The sequence below is a fragment of the Myotis myotis genome, unplaced genomic scaffold (assembly GCF_014108235.1).
Source record: "Myotis myotis isolate mMyoMyo1 unplaced genomic scaffold, mMyoMyo1.p scaffold_m19_p_17, whole genome shotgun sequence".
Lineage (NCBI taxonomy): Eukaryota > Metazoa > Chordata > Mammalia > Chiroptera > Vespertilionidae > Myotis > Myotis myotis.
The window spans coordinates 36,954,000-36,968,356 of record NW_023416321.1 but is presented as its reverse complement, the minus strand read 5'-3'; the positions used below and the strand labels follow the sequence as shown (position 1 = coordinate 36,968,356).

Below are 14,357 nucleotides of genomic sequence, written 5' to 3'. Positions count from 1 at the left end.
CTCCCAAATGAAAGAACAGAGAATTTTTATGGCTATCATCAACAAATCAACAAACGACAAGTGCTGGAGAGGATGCAGAGAAAAAGGAGCCTCGTGCACTGCTGGTGGGAATGCAGACTGGTGCAGCCACTATGGAAAACGGTATGGAGTTTCCTCAAAAAATTAAAATGTGGAACTGCCATTTGACCCAGTAATCCCATGTACAGGAATATATCCTAAGAAATCAGAAACATCAATCAGAAAGAATGTATGCACCCGTAGGTTCATAGCAACACATTTTTAATAGCTAAAATCTGGAAACAGCCCAAGCGCCCATCAGTATATGAGTGGATGAAAAAAAACAGCTGTGGGACATTTACACTATAGAATACTATGGAGCTATAAAAAAGAGGGATCTCTTTCACTTTGGGACAGCATAGAAGGACCTCAAGAGTATTATGCTAACTGAAATAAGCCAATCAGAGAAAGGTAACTATCACATAACCTCACTCATATATGGAATCTAATGAGCAAAATAAATTGTTGAAAAAGTCAATCCAGAGGCATAGAAGCATAGAACCGATTGCAGAATCTCAGAGAGTAGGTGGGGAGGGTGGTTTGGTGGGAAGAGATCAATGAAAGAGCTTGTATGCATGTAAAGATAACCCCTGGGCACAGAAAATAGGGTGGTGAGGCCTGGGGTGTGGTGGTGGGGGAGGGATTGGGCTAAAAGGAGTCAATGGAGGACATATGTATTACTTTCAACAATAAAGATTTATTTAAAAAACAAAAACAAGAGAAAACTAAAGCATAAGGGAATGTGGGACTGACTAGGAGTGTGTGTGTGTGTGTGTGTGTGTGTGTGTGTGTGTGTGTGTGTGTTTGCACACGCTCACGTGCACTTATTTACATTAAAGAAGGAAAAGGTCTAAGTTTGAATATATGTTGATAAAGGATGATGAAAGATACAAGAAGACTAATTGATGGTCTCCCTATCCTCAGAGGGAGGCAATTGGAGAAGGATGGCTTGGGAGGAGTTGGGAAACACCTCCAACTGAAACAGGAGGGGAGAAGAACTGGCAGAGGGACATTGGCCAAAAGACACATAGATTGGATTGTGGGAACTTGATGGATCTTTTCTATTTAAAAAATATATATATGTGTGTTTTTATTGATTTTAGAGAGAGAGGAAGGGAGAGGGAGAGAGATATAAAAACATCTATGAGAGAGAAACATTGATCAGCTGCCTCCTGCACAATGAATGTAGGAATATCTAAGACCTTCGAGCAAAGTCTAACTAATGATTGGATTTCTCCTGAAAACAGTTGAATATGTGAGACTCAAGGATTCTGGGTGTTTTGCTTGTTATGGACATGTAAAACTGAGCATAGTACATGGACAAAGCAGAAGAAACTGGTAAAGGAGAGGTGGAGGTCTGAAGAGGGGATTCCAGAAAGAACAGGATCAGAGGGGAGTCAGGAAATAGTGGAGTCAAAAACACAGGAGCCTTGGCCCTTCTGGGACAGAAGGATAAAAGAAGGGCGGCATGAAAACTGAGATGCATTGCTGTGTAAAAACAGGAAGGAGACTTAGAAGAAAGTCAAGGGGCTCAGGTTCCACGGAAGCAGCATCCTTTAAGAACTGTTTAAGCACATGGGATATGTTACCACCTTTGACCTTGGCAACCACCATGTGCAAAGGCATGTCGAATTCATGTTACAGATCAGTAAACTTGAAGATTAAGAAACCTGCCCCCAGTCTTCATCTAGTAACTAACAGAGGTGAGCTTTGACATCCAATTAGGTGAAGTCTAACCAGGTCCCAATTTTAGTGTCCTCCACCTCATTCAGAGCCTTCCCACCATCGCATCCCAGACCCCTTTCAGCGGGTACCTGCCAAGCTTCCATCTTCAGCTCAGGACTGAAAAACCACACCCTCCTCCAGGATGTGCCAGGGGCTCCTCAAATTCAGTGTATTCTAAACTAGACTTTCCTCCCTAACTGAAAACACCTGTTCCTCCTCTCAGGACTAGCTTGACAATTTGTAGGATCCATACAAAATGAAAATGCAGAGCCCTTGCTCAAACATCAGGAAAGAAATGAAATCAAAGGTACTAAGATATAAAGCTTTATTCCCTCCACCCCATGGCTGCAGCTGTAATTGCTCATCATTGGCATTACTTTGAGGGCTGGGCCACCACAGGAGGGGAGATAGTTGCCCTAAGGACATAAATCAGAGAGAAAGTGAGAACTAGGCAGCATGGGAGAATGGGGTTGGGAGCAGATACATACCTTCACGTAGAACCCCATCAGAGCATCCCACATCAGCTAACTGGGCATTTAGAAGGGCTGATGTAGTTAACAGTTAGGCCCAGTACATAACTGGAAGGTTGGGTTAATTAATGGTGCAGTGCTGATGTGGACAGTAGGAAGCATTGGTAAGAATCACACAGGAATGAGAAATGTTGACGAGTGACCCCTTGGCTGCAGGAGAAAATGAAAATCTCCCATGCTCTGGCCAATTTTGCTCAGTGGTTGGAGCATCGACCCTCAGAATGAAGGGTCACAGATTCGATTCCCAGTCAAGGGTAAGAACCTCAGTTGCAGCTTCAATTCCTGGTGCCCCAACTGGGGCCCCTTGCAGGAGGAAACCAATTCTTTTATCATTCACATCAGTGTTTCTCTCCTTCTCTCTTCTCCCTCTCCTTCTTTCCACTCTCTCTAAATATCAATGGAAAAAATATCCTTGGTGAGGATTAAAAATAATTTTTTTGCAGGTCTCTGTAACCTTTATTTTATTTTTATTTATTTATTTTTCAATCTTTATTGTTGAAAGTATTACATAGGTCATCCTTCTTCCCCCATAAACCTCTTCCAGCCTGCTCCCATCCTTCCCCACCCACCTCCAAAAATAAAAAAAAATTGAATTAAATGTCCCAGGTTACTATAAGCCAGACATGTGTATTTCTTTCTTGAATATCACCAAGGACCCCAAAAGGGCCACAGCACTAGAAATGGAAACCAGACCCCAGTTACCCTGAGGAGAGGGCCCTCAGGACATGCAAATCTCTCCCACAGGCTGGTCAGATGTGGCCTCACATACAACTGCTGCCAGGACCTGGCCTCCATGCTGGGTGCCAGCTCCAGCCTGACAGAGTTGGACCTGGGGCAGAACGACCTGGGTGACCTTGGCGTGAAGCTGCTCTGCGAAGGGCTCAGGCAGCCTGCCTGCCAACTCAAGTACCTGAGGTAAGGCCCTGGGCTCATTTCTGGGCAGAGGACAGGGAAGTGGAGGGAGAGCAATGGAAAGGGGTGTGGGGACCCTGAATTGGACAGGGGAAGTAAAGGGGCAGAAAAATTCACGGGCAGCCTGACTTTCCTACTGGATCTGCCACTGATTTAGGCCATGAGACAGGAAGGTCTTCATCTGAGACTCGGTTTCTCCATCTGGATAACAGGGCTATCATACCCACCTCATAGATGTGATGAAATAAAATGCATGTAAAACTAGAGCAGCGCTGGGAACAGAGTTGAGAGGCTCCAATGAGAACCACCGGTGAGGCCACATGTTCAGAGATTCCTGCCCAGGTTTACTTCCCCATCCAAGGCAGGCCTTCATTCCTTCCTTCTTCCTTCCTTCCTTCCTTCCTTCCTTCCTTCCTTCCTTCCTTCCTTCCTTCCTTCCTTCCTTCCTTCCTTCCTTCATTCACTCATTCATCCTTTCATTTCATAACTCCCATGTGCCAAGCACTGGGCCAGGCACTGAGGAGACAATAGTGAGCAACAGACTTGGGTCCTGCCCCCTTAAGCTTACACTCCAGTGAGAAGGAAACAGATGTTAACACATAGTGTGTGTTTCTGAGCTGCGTGCAGTTTGTGAAGGGAAAGTGCACTGTGTTATGAGAGTGTAACAGGGAGGAGGATGGAATTAGACTCAGGGGCAGGGAGGGCCTCTCTGGGGAAGTGACATCCGGCCGAGACCTGAAACAGAAAGAGGGGTTGACCAGGCCCAGTCTGGGGGAGCAGTCCAGGCTGAGAATAGCGTGGGGGAGACCCCAGGACAGAAACAGGCTCAGAGAACTGGAGAGCAGTGTGACTGGGGTGCAGTGACCCCCAGCCCTCATTTCCCACACTGTCTCCCGGCCACTTCCTGTCGCCCTCCAGCCTGAAAACAAGTCCACAGCCAGTTTCTGACTGAACATTTCCCTGCGGCTCCTGGCTGGGGCCTGTCTCACACTCACAGAGCTGACAGGGCTCCAAACCTGTGTGTCCTGACCCCTCAGTCTTGGCTGAGGCTCCAGCTGGCTCTCAGCCTTTCCTCTGAGAGGCCTCCTTTCTCAAAGCTAAAGCAGCAGGAGGTGAACACTACATGTGGGTCACCCCAGAGCCCACTGTGTCCCTTCACAACCAAGGGCACCCCATCCTCTAGGGCTACCACCCTCCAGCCTCCTCCCTCTGAGCATGTGTGGCTGTCACCATCTCCTATGTCACCACCTCTCCAGAGCTGGGCCTTGGCAGTAGGTCTGCATCCATGCCCCGCTCACCCGTTACTCCTCACCTCTTGGTTGCCTCAGAGCAGCTCTAGGACGTCCTGCGAAGGTTTCTGCCTCCTTCCTTCCTAGGCCCTGGGACTGGGATGAGAGGGACAACCTCTGCATCATAGCCCATCCCCTCCCCAGGGGAGAACAGCTCTGACAGCAGGAATGAGGAAGGTGTGTGCTCTTTACAGGTGCAGGGTCTTCACACCTGCCTGTCCATGGCTTATAATAGTCTGAGCAGTTCCCTCGGTGTTGGAGGTGAGGACATGGAGGCCCAGAGAGGGCAGCAGCCATCCCAAATCCAACAGAAACCCAGAGCATAGGGTGTGTGAGAATGGAAACAGGCTCTTTCTTTCCAGGAAGCCTCCTAGCCTCTGGGAAGGAAATCCCAGGACCTTCTTCTGTGTGGTGAGTTTGAGGCCATGGACACTGGCTGCCCTCTGGTGGATGCTGAGAAGTGCTGCCCAGTTCGCTTTCAGGGAAGAAGACCCAGTCCCCACCCCTGGGAGTGCTTCCAGCTACAAGGATGGCCTCTGCCAACTAGGGCCATCTCACACAAGGTCACCTCCCCTCCCTGGGGTGGCCTGCATCCAGTGACTGGGGTAGTGGTATAAGGACCTTCCTCCCAGTATGGACAGTTCTGGAGTGTCATCCTCACAACAGAATTCCCACAGAGTCAGCTGTGTCTCTGGGGACTGCATCACACCCCAACTTGTCCTTCTACTCAGTCCTGTTACCTCCCTTTGCCCTCGTATTGACCCAAGAACACGCCCTAATAAACCTTCTACCTCTACTTTTCATCATAGAATGTGTTTTCAGGGAACTCAGTGTACAACACATTCCTGCAGGACCTGGAAGGTTCCATGATTCTGGGCCCTGAGGCCCTTGAGATCATGGGGGGCCCCAGGATAACGAGGCTCCCTTTGTGCTTGCAGGCTGAACCAGACTCGACTGAGTGAGGAGGTGACAGAGATGCTGAGTCTCCTGCGGCAGGAGAAGCCTCAGCTGGTCATCAATTATGGGTAAGAGGGGAGACACAGAACTCCCTGGAGCTGGCCTAGTCCCAGGGCTGACTCCTAGAGGCTGTTCCAGGAACATGCGCCAGAAGTAAGGTGGGGTGAGGTTGGGAGCAGAGACAGACAGATCCAGGAAGAAGCCAATAAACAACAGCAGCCAGAGTGAGGTTGTTTGTTTGTTTCTTTAGTTCAAACAAGATTATGCCCCTTCTCTTTTTTTTTTTTTTTAATTAAATCTTTATTGTTCAGATTATTACATTTGTTCCTCTTTTTTTTCCCCCCATAACTCCCCTCCTCCCAGCTCCCGCCCCACCCTCCGCCCTCACTCCCCACCCACTGTCCTCTTCCATAGGTGCACGATTTTTGTCCAGTCTCTTCCCGCATCTCCCACACCCCTTTCCCCCCCAAGAATAGTCAGTCCATTCCCTTTCTATGTCCCTGATTCTATTATGATCACCAGATTATTTATTCACTTGATTCTTAGATTCACTTGTTGATAGCTGCATATTTGTTGTTCATAATTTGTATCTTTACCTTTTTTTTTTCTTCTTCCTCTTCTTAAAGGATACCTTTCAGCATTTCATATAATACTGGTTTGGTGGTGATGAACTCCTTTAGCTTTTCCTTATCTGTGAAGCTCTTTATCTGACCTTCCGTTCTGAATGATAGCTTTGCTGGATAAAGTAATCTTGGTTGTAGGTTCTTGGTATTCATCACTTTGAATATTTCTTGCCATTCCCTTCTGGCCTGCAAAGTTTCTGTTGAGAAATCAGCTGACAGTCGTATGGGTATTCCCTTGTAGGTAACTGGGTTTCTTTCTCTTGCTGCTTTTAAGATTCTCTCTTTGTCTTTTGCTCTTGGCATTTTAATTATGATGTGTCTTGGTGTGGTCCTCTTTGGATTCCTTTTGTTTGGGGTTCTCTGCGCTTCCTGGACCTGTAGGTCTATTTCTTTCACCAGGTGGGGGAAGTTTTCTGTCATTATTTCTTTAAATAGGTTTTCAATATCTTGCTCTCTCTCATCCTCTGGCACCCCTATAATTCTGATGTTGGTGCGCTTGAAGCTGTCCCAGAGGCTCCTTACACTATCTTCATATTTTCGGATTCTTTTTTCATATTGCTTTTCCAGTTGGGTGTTTTTTGCTTCTTCGCATTTCGAATCTTTGACTTGATTCTTGCGCTCCTCTGGTCTGCTGTTGGGTGTCTGTATAATATTCTTTATTTCAGTCAGTGTATGCTTAATTTCTAGTTGGTTCTTTATCACAACATCGAGGGTCTCATTAGATTTCTTGAGGTTCTCACTACATTTATCGGCGGTCTCACCAGTCTTTTCGAGGGCCTTACTAAGTTTATCGGCAGCTTCTAGACAGTTCTTAAGAGACCTTAAAAGTGTAGTTCTGAACTCAATATCCTCCATTGACAGTTTTGTCCTGTTTCTTTGTCTCCGCATTTTTTATGCTTTCTTGGTGCACCCCCTAGTGGTCTTTGTCCGCAGTCTTGTTGCCTTTAAGCCTTGATTGATGTCGGCAATACCGGGGTGATTTGACCTCCAGGCTAACTGGCTATGAGAGTCTGCTGTGTCTGTAGTGGGAGGGCTTCTGTGCTGGATCTCTAGGGCGGTGCTAATCTAGCGTTTGCCTGAGGCTATCCGGCAAATGGCGCAGCGCAGGGCTTGGGCGGGGCGGGTCCCTGGGGATCTACAGGGCGGGCGGAACAAGCAGTTATGGCGACTCTCAGTTCCTTCCCCAGGGGCTCTGCCTCTCAGAGCCCCAGCAATGGCTGCAAACCTCGGAGAGAAAGCTGCCTTCGAGTTCCGACCGAAGCCAGACAGTCCCGTTTCTCCCGTTTGAGTCTGCGTCCCCAGAGACTCGCCCGGATCTGGAGCTCAGAGTCTGAAACTCCCTCCCGATTGAAAACAACAACCGCGCCCTCCGCCGCCAGCCCGCTCCGCGCGCACACTCCGCACCTGAGTATTTCACTTCAGCACTGCGCCTCCTCTGAGTCTGGGTATGATATTCTCTTTCCTCCTAGTTGTAGAATTTCCACTCAGCCAGCCTTCCCGTGGTTCTGGGTGATGTCCGTTCTGTCCTTTAGTTATATCTCTGAAGTGGTTGTTTGAGGCAGCGATCTCCGGCGTTAACCTATGCCGCCATCTTGGTTTCCTCTCTCCCCCTTCTCTTTTTAATCCTCCCATGAGATGATACGGAGGTGAAAAGATGAAGAAAAGTGTATGAGTGACTAGGTAAGATTTGGAAAATGAAAAGCAACAATGATGAGGGGCAGATAAGGACAAGCAGAGAGAGCTTTGGCAGGACAGACCACCCTCATTCACTCTCCACACATATAAACACCCATGCACGCAGCCCAGCTGAGGGGAATCCTGGAAAGAGGAGAATATGATTTCCTCTTGGGAATTTGCTGCAGCCCCATGGGCCTTCATTTTGGTATATTTTGGCCTGTGACTGCAAAGTACATCTATGCCCTGGTTCCCATTCTTCTGCCTCACCTGGTCTTGCAGAAGCAATTAGGAGGCATTACGAGGACCATTCCTCAGGGAACAAGCATTCCCCTTAGACCCACAGTGTTTTAGGCACAGGACCATGGACATGGGCCCAACACTTAGGAATTAACTCAGCAGGAGCACAGGCCCAGGTGACCCACAGCATGAATCATTGTGCCTGGGATCAGCCTGAATGCTCTGATGGCCTATTTGAGTCCGTCCAAAGGACCTGAGCTGAGTTATGAAAGGTGGGAGGGCTTAGCTGGGCCTCGAGTGGGTAGATTCCTGGCAGAGGTAGAGGCTCTGATCTCAGCTCCTTTGAGGAATGGAAGGAGGCCAGGGACCAGGAACACTGCTACTCAAGTGTGGACCATGGACCAGCAGTGTCAGCGTCAGCATCACCTGAGAGCTCATTAAAAATGCAAATCTCAAGCCTCACTCCAGACCTGCTGAATCAGAATCTGTGTTTTGACAAGGCCTCTGAGCAGCATTGGATTAGAAGTGAGTGAGCATGGAGAGTGGCAGAGGTGGGATTGGAGCTGAGGGGTGGCAGGCAGTTGGGAGGACAAAGAGGCCTTTGGGCCATGTTAATAACTTCCACCTCTACCTCAAAAGCAATAAAGAATGATTTCAGGGCTTCAGTAGCTATGTGATGACTCAGGTTCAAATTGAAAATCAGAGGCTATGTAGAAATGGCCTGGAGAGGGACAAGAAAAAAAGAGGGCACCTTGAGGGGCAAGATGCAGTGGCTCGAGCCCCATATACCAGGGCCTTGGCTGGAGGTGGAGGCTGTGGAGGTGGAGAGAAGGGACTAGAAAGGAGAGCTATACTAGAGCCAGTGACAAGGTGGCTAATCAACTCTCAGAAGGAGCCAGGACTGCATCCCAGTTCCTGCATGGATGGAGGGATGGATGGGGGCCATCATGAAGACAGGGTCTATGAGAGAACGTCAGATGAAGGCCATGAGTTCAAATTCAGATGGGTTGAAATTAAGTGCGGATGTCACATAGACAGCCCCAACTTCCTCCAAGATCTCAGGGAGAATTACCAACTCTGTGTCTAGGAAGTCAAGTATAATGATCACTAAGATGGTCCCAGGTGGAGGACGGACGAGGGATGGCACATCTCCACCCCAGTGGCAGAGATCAGAATCAGGTACATTGAAGGGGCCAAGCTGGAAGCATCATTAATTGGGACAGCGGTGAGGAGGATATGGAAGGCCATCCCCTCCATGCTCCTGCCTCTGTGGTGAGCCATGGCAAAATTCACAACTAGAGAGGCCTCGCTCCATGCAAGATCCTCCACACCTAGAGCCTGGCAAGATCTCTGGTTTCCTCCCTCTCAGGCTCAGAGGCTGAGGCTGCTCCTCTCCAGCTCATGTCTGGCATGTCTCAGACTCTGATCCACACTGGGCTTCTGAAGCCTGGGAATCCCTTTCCGTCATTGTCCATCCACCTTTAGAGCCATGTTCTTCTCATAAGCTACCTTTCTGGTGGATGAGGGAATAGAAATGCCTCTGTACCAGTGGGCAGTGGTGGCATCAGTGGACAACAGGGTTGTGCCTCCTCAGAGAGCAGGTAGTCAGCCCCAGGAGCATGGACAGAAGCTACTAACACACACCTTCCAAAGTCCTGGCAGACCAGCCTTGAACAGGACCCCTCCATGGTCTAGCTTAAGGGGTAGGAGAGGCCAGACAGGAGACTCTAAAGCTGACCACTGCCCTATTTGTTCCTCTCACTTAGAAGAGATGGAATCCTCATATTGACCTTATCCTGGACTTCAGAGGAAACAACCACTGGCGCCTCTAATGAGGCTTAATGACTTCTGGGGCCCCACAGGGCCTGTGGCTACAGAGATGGTTGACAAACACAGGAGGAGTTGGTACCAGTGGGTGAGGGGACTCTACTGTGCCAGGCTGGCCCCCAACTCCGCCATCCCCACAGTGGTTCCCCACAGACACTCAGCACCCCAGTCATAGCTATGTGGGCCCACTCTCATTGCGGAGCCACCAGGCAGACAGACCAGGGCTGGATTAGTGCTTTTATTATTGAAACTGAAGTTTTATTATGAAAAGTGTTGATGTTCTGTTTGTGAATGGTGACGCTGACGTGGTCTCGGCGTGCAGGATTGAGTTTAGAGAAGCAGAGAGCTACCGCTCACTCAGGCAAGTAGCAAAGCCCCCAAAGCTCTCATGGATTTTATTTGGGGAGTACAGCAAATAACAATGGAGTACAGCAAGTGACAATGATTAACAAGCATGCTTATGAGATCATCTGAGCTAACTTATACATTAAACTATTAATTTCCTATGTTATACAAAGACCCTTTCCACCTGCAGCAGTGTACCCTCCCTTGAACTTTCCATGCCCTCATGGACTATTTATCACCTCAAGGAAAGTTCTGCCTCTGAACAATAAGTCTTGCTTGCAAGACTTTGTTCTGATGTGGCCTGTTTGCAGGCTCCCGCCTTTTCCTGGCAGAACGTCCTCTTCTAGTTAACTTCATTCCGCTTGACCGCTACATTTCCCCCTTTTAGTTTTGCTTCAGGTTCATGACAGAGAAGATAGCACTGCTGTTTCATTATAAGGTACAGGGGTGACACACAAGCTGGTATGGTTCCAATCACACTTTAACTGTAATCGCCTTTGGAGACTAACAATTTGGTCCCCCAATAAAACTACTGATTGTTCAAGATCGGCTAATTGTTCATTGATTTCACTATCAATTTTCCATTGAGAATTCCATAGCTGTTCTGAATCTTTATGCCAGTCTTGAACAAAAGTAGCAGTTTGGACTGATCACTGTCATGCCACCCCAGCTGCTGCAGCAGTTGCTGTTATTGCAATTAACCCAAGAATTACAGCGATTAGCATGCCAATAAACCTTTTTGACCTCTTCAATATTCCTTCCACAATGGCTTGGAGAGCTCCAGCTAGAGAACTTCCTGCCATCATCGATCCATCTGTACAGGTAACCATACTCCTGTTCTGGCTTGCAGTAGATACAAGCTCTCTCTACTGTGATTAAAAGGTACACAGTTGTTTTTTTTTTTTAATTAAATCTTTATTGTTCAGATTATTACATTTGTTCCTCTTTTTTCTCCCCATAACTCCCCTCCTCCCAGTTCCCACCCCACCCTCCGCCCTCACTCCCCACCCACTGTCCTCATCCATAGGTGCATGATTTTTGTTCAGTCTCTTCCCACATCCCCCACACCCCTTCCCCCCCCACAAGAATAGTCAGTCCACTCCCTTTATATGTCCCTGATTCGATTATAATCACCAGTTGATTCTGTTCATCAGATTATTTATTCACTTGATTTTTAGATTCACTTGTTGATAGATGTGTATTTGTTGTTCATAATTTGTATCTTTACCTTTTTCTTCTTCTTCCTCTTCTTAAAGAATACCTTTCAGCATTTCATATAATACTGGTTTGGTGGTGATGAACTCCTTTAGCTTTTTCTTATCAGTGAAGCTCTTTATCTGACCTTCAATTCTGAATGACAGCTTTGCTGAATAAAGTAACTTTGGTTGTAGGTTCTTGGTATTCATCACTTTGAATATTTCTTGTCACTCCCTTCTGGCCTGCATAGTTTCTGTTGAGAAATCAGCTGACAGTCTCATGGGTATTCCCTTGTAGGTAACTGAGTTTCTTTCTCTTGCTGCTTTTAAGATTCTCTCTTTGTCTTTTGCTCTTGGCATTTTAATTATGATGTGTCTTGGTGTGGTCCTCTTTGGATTCCTTTTGTTTGGGGTTCTCTGTGCTTCCTGGACTTGTAAGTCTATTTCTTTCACCAGGTAGGGGAAGTTTTCTGTCATTATTTCTTCAAATAGGTTTTCAATATCTTGCCCTCTCTCTTCTTCTGGCACCCCTATAATTTGGATGTTGGTACGCTTGAAGCTGTCCCAGAGGCTCCTTATACTATCTTCGTATTTTCGGATTCTTTTTTCATTTTGCTTTTTCGGTTGGGTGTTTTTTGCTTCTTCGCATTTCAAATCTTTGACTTGATTCTTGTGATCCTCTGGTCTGCTGTTGGGAGTCTGTATAATATTCTTTATTTCAGTCAATGTATGCTTAATTTCTAGTTGGTTCTTTATCACAACATCAAGGGTCTCACTAGATTTCTTGAGGATCTAACTACATTTATCGGCAGTTTCTAGAAAGTTCTTGAAAAACCTTAAAAGTGTGGTTTTGAACTCTATATCCAGTAGTTTGCTTTCCTCCATTTCTGTCATTTTTGTCCTGTTTCTTTGTCTCGGCATTTTTTTATGCTTCGTTGTGTCGATAGAGTGGCTTTCTGTGCTAAGTGTCCTATAGGGCCCGGTGGCTCAGCCTCCCCAATTACCTGAGGTAGACACTCTTGGTGCACCCCTTGTGGGCTTTGTGCACAGTCTTGTTGTAGTTAAGCCTTGATTGTTGTAGGTAACACTGGGAGGATTTGACCTCCAGGCCAATTGGTTGTGAGAATCATCTGTGTCTACAGTGGGAGAACTTCTGTGCTGAAGACACCCTTATGGGGCAAGACTTGCTTCAGTGGGGCTTTGGTGCTCACTGAATCTGCCCCCCTGAGTGTGTCCCTTATGGATCTGCAGCGTTATAATTGGATTGTCCCACTCTGACCACTGGGTACACTGGCTCTTGGATCTAAGGAGGTGCTAATCTAGCCGCTGCCTGAGGTTATCCTGCAGAAGCCAGCTGTAAAGCAATGCAAGTTGCCCTGGGGCCTTGGGCAGCTTCAGTTTGTTAAGTAATTTTCAGATTACAAAGGGCCGGGCCTTTTCTATACAAAAGCCTCCGTGCACAGCTTGGGTGGGGCAGAGCCCCACGGGATCAACTGGGCGGGCAGATCGAGCAGTATGGTTGCTCTCAGTCCTGTCCTCAGAGGCCCCGGCAATCACTGCATGTGCGTCGGAGAGAAAGCTGCCCTCTCGACTGATGCCAGACAGTCCCATTTCTCCTGTATGAGTCTGGGTTCCCAGAGACTCGCCTGGAACTGGAGCTCAGAGCCTGAGACTCCCTCCCAATTGAAAAAGACAATCGTGACCTCAGCCGGCAGCCCTCTCCGCATGCACCTCCGCACCTTTGTATTTTACTTCTGCACTGCACCTCCTCTGAGTCTCGGTATGCTTTTCTCTTTCCTTCTAGTTGTAGAATTTCCACTCAGCCAGCCTTCCTGTGGTTCTGGATGATGTCCCTTCCGTCTTTTAGTTGTATTTTTGAAGTGGTTGTGCGAGGCAGCAATCTCCAGTGTTTACCTATGCCGCCATCTTGGTTTCTCCCCAGAGTTATTTACACAAGTTAATAAGGTACAATTAAAACAAGATATTTCCCCAGTCCCAGATACACAGGCATTCTGGCAACTCCTGTTGAATAGTTGTTCATTCTTGTTGCTCCTTCATCTGGTTTCAAAGGCCCACGATCATCAAAAGGTCCAGGCATCCAATTAGAGTCATTAGTTACAGGGCCTTCCATGGGCAGTCACAAGACGCTCCCCTTCCTGGCATAAGCGCTTCATCTGTCCCCATGTAGGTGGAGGGGTGTTTCGGGTGCGAGGCAATGGCACACGAATTGTTTGTCCTCTCTGGATGGTTAGCTGCGCAAACCGGTCTTCCAGTCTCGCTTTATCACACTTCCTCTTGCTCGCCATGCCTTAACTTGATTCTTTTATCAGGAATCCAGAACTTCTTGGTTCCTGTGGAAACATAAGCATAACCTCGACCCCACCTTAAAACGGTAGCCAGGCACCATTGATTAGTAGTAACATCTTGGTACATGATAGATTGTTCTACCGGGACCTCCTTTTTATGTCCCCTATGTAGCTCAGCAGCTGACACTGCATCTGTATGGAAATTTAAAAAATTTAAAGTAAATAGAGCTCTTAATAATATTCGTCGGGGAGTCTGGCCTGATACCAGGTCCTCTCCCCCTTTTAGTTTTTGCAGCATTTCCTTAAGGGTGCGGTTCTTTCACTCAATAATTGCTTGACCTGTACTGTTTCCAAGAATTCCTGTAATATGTTTAATATTAAACTGTTAGAAAAAATGTTGACACTTACCTGATAAAGATGCTGAGCCATTGTCAGTTTTAATGGCTCGGGGTTTGCCCGTTACAGTAAAGGCTTCTAATAAATGGGTTATAACATCGCTGATGCCCATGAGAAATGAGAATAAGTATCAATAGAATGGTGAACAAATTTAAGCTTGCCAAATTCTGGCACCTGAGTGATATCCATTTGCCAAAGGGCATTAACAGTTTCTCCTCGGGGATTAACTCCCATGGGTAAGTGAGCAGTGTGGAATGGCTGACAGTGAGGGCATGTTTGC

General features: G+C 47.2%; 1 protein-coding gene across 1 annotated transcript in view; it reads left to right on the top strand.

Annotated features, from left to right (window-relative positions):
- The window catches only part of LOC118671499 (NACHT, LRR and PYD domains-containing protein 1-like), a 77,999-nt gene that overhangs the window by 36,729 nt on the left and 26,913 nt on the right, over positions 1-14,357 (top strand). The window contains exons 5-6 of the mRNA XM_036339738.1: positions 3,057-3,227; positions 5,452-5,538. Coding sequence (XP_036195631.1) covers positions 3,057-3,227; positions 5,452-5,538 — 258 coding nt within the window. The remainder of the gene's footprint in view (positions 1-3,056; positions 3,228-5,451; positions 5,539-14,357) is intronic.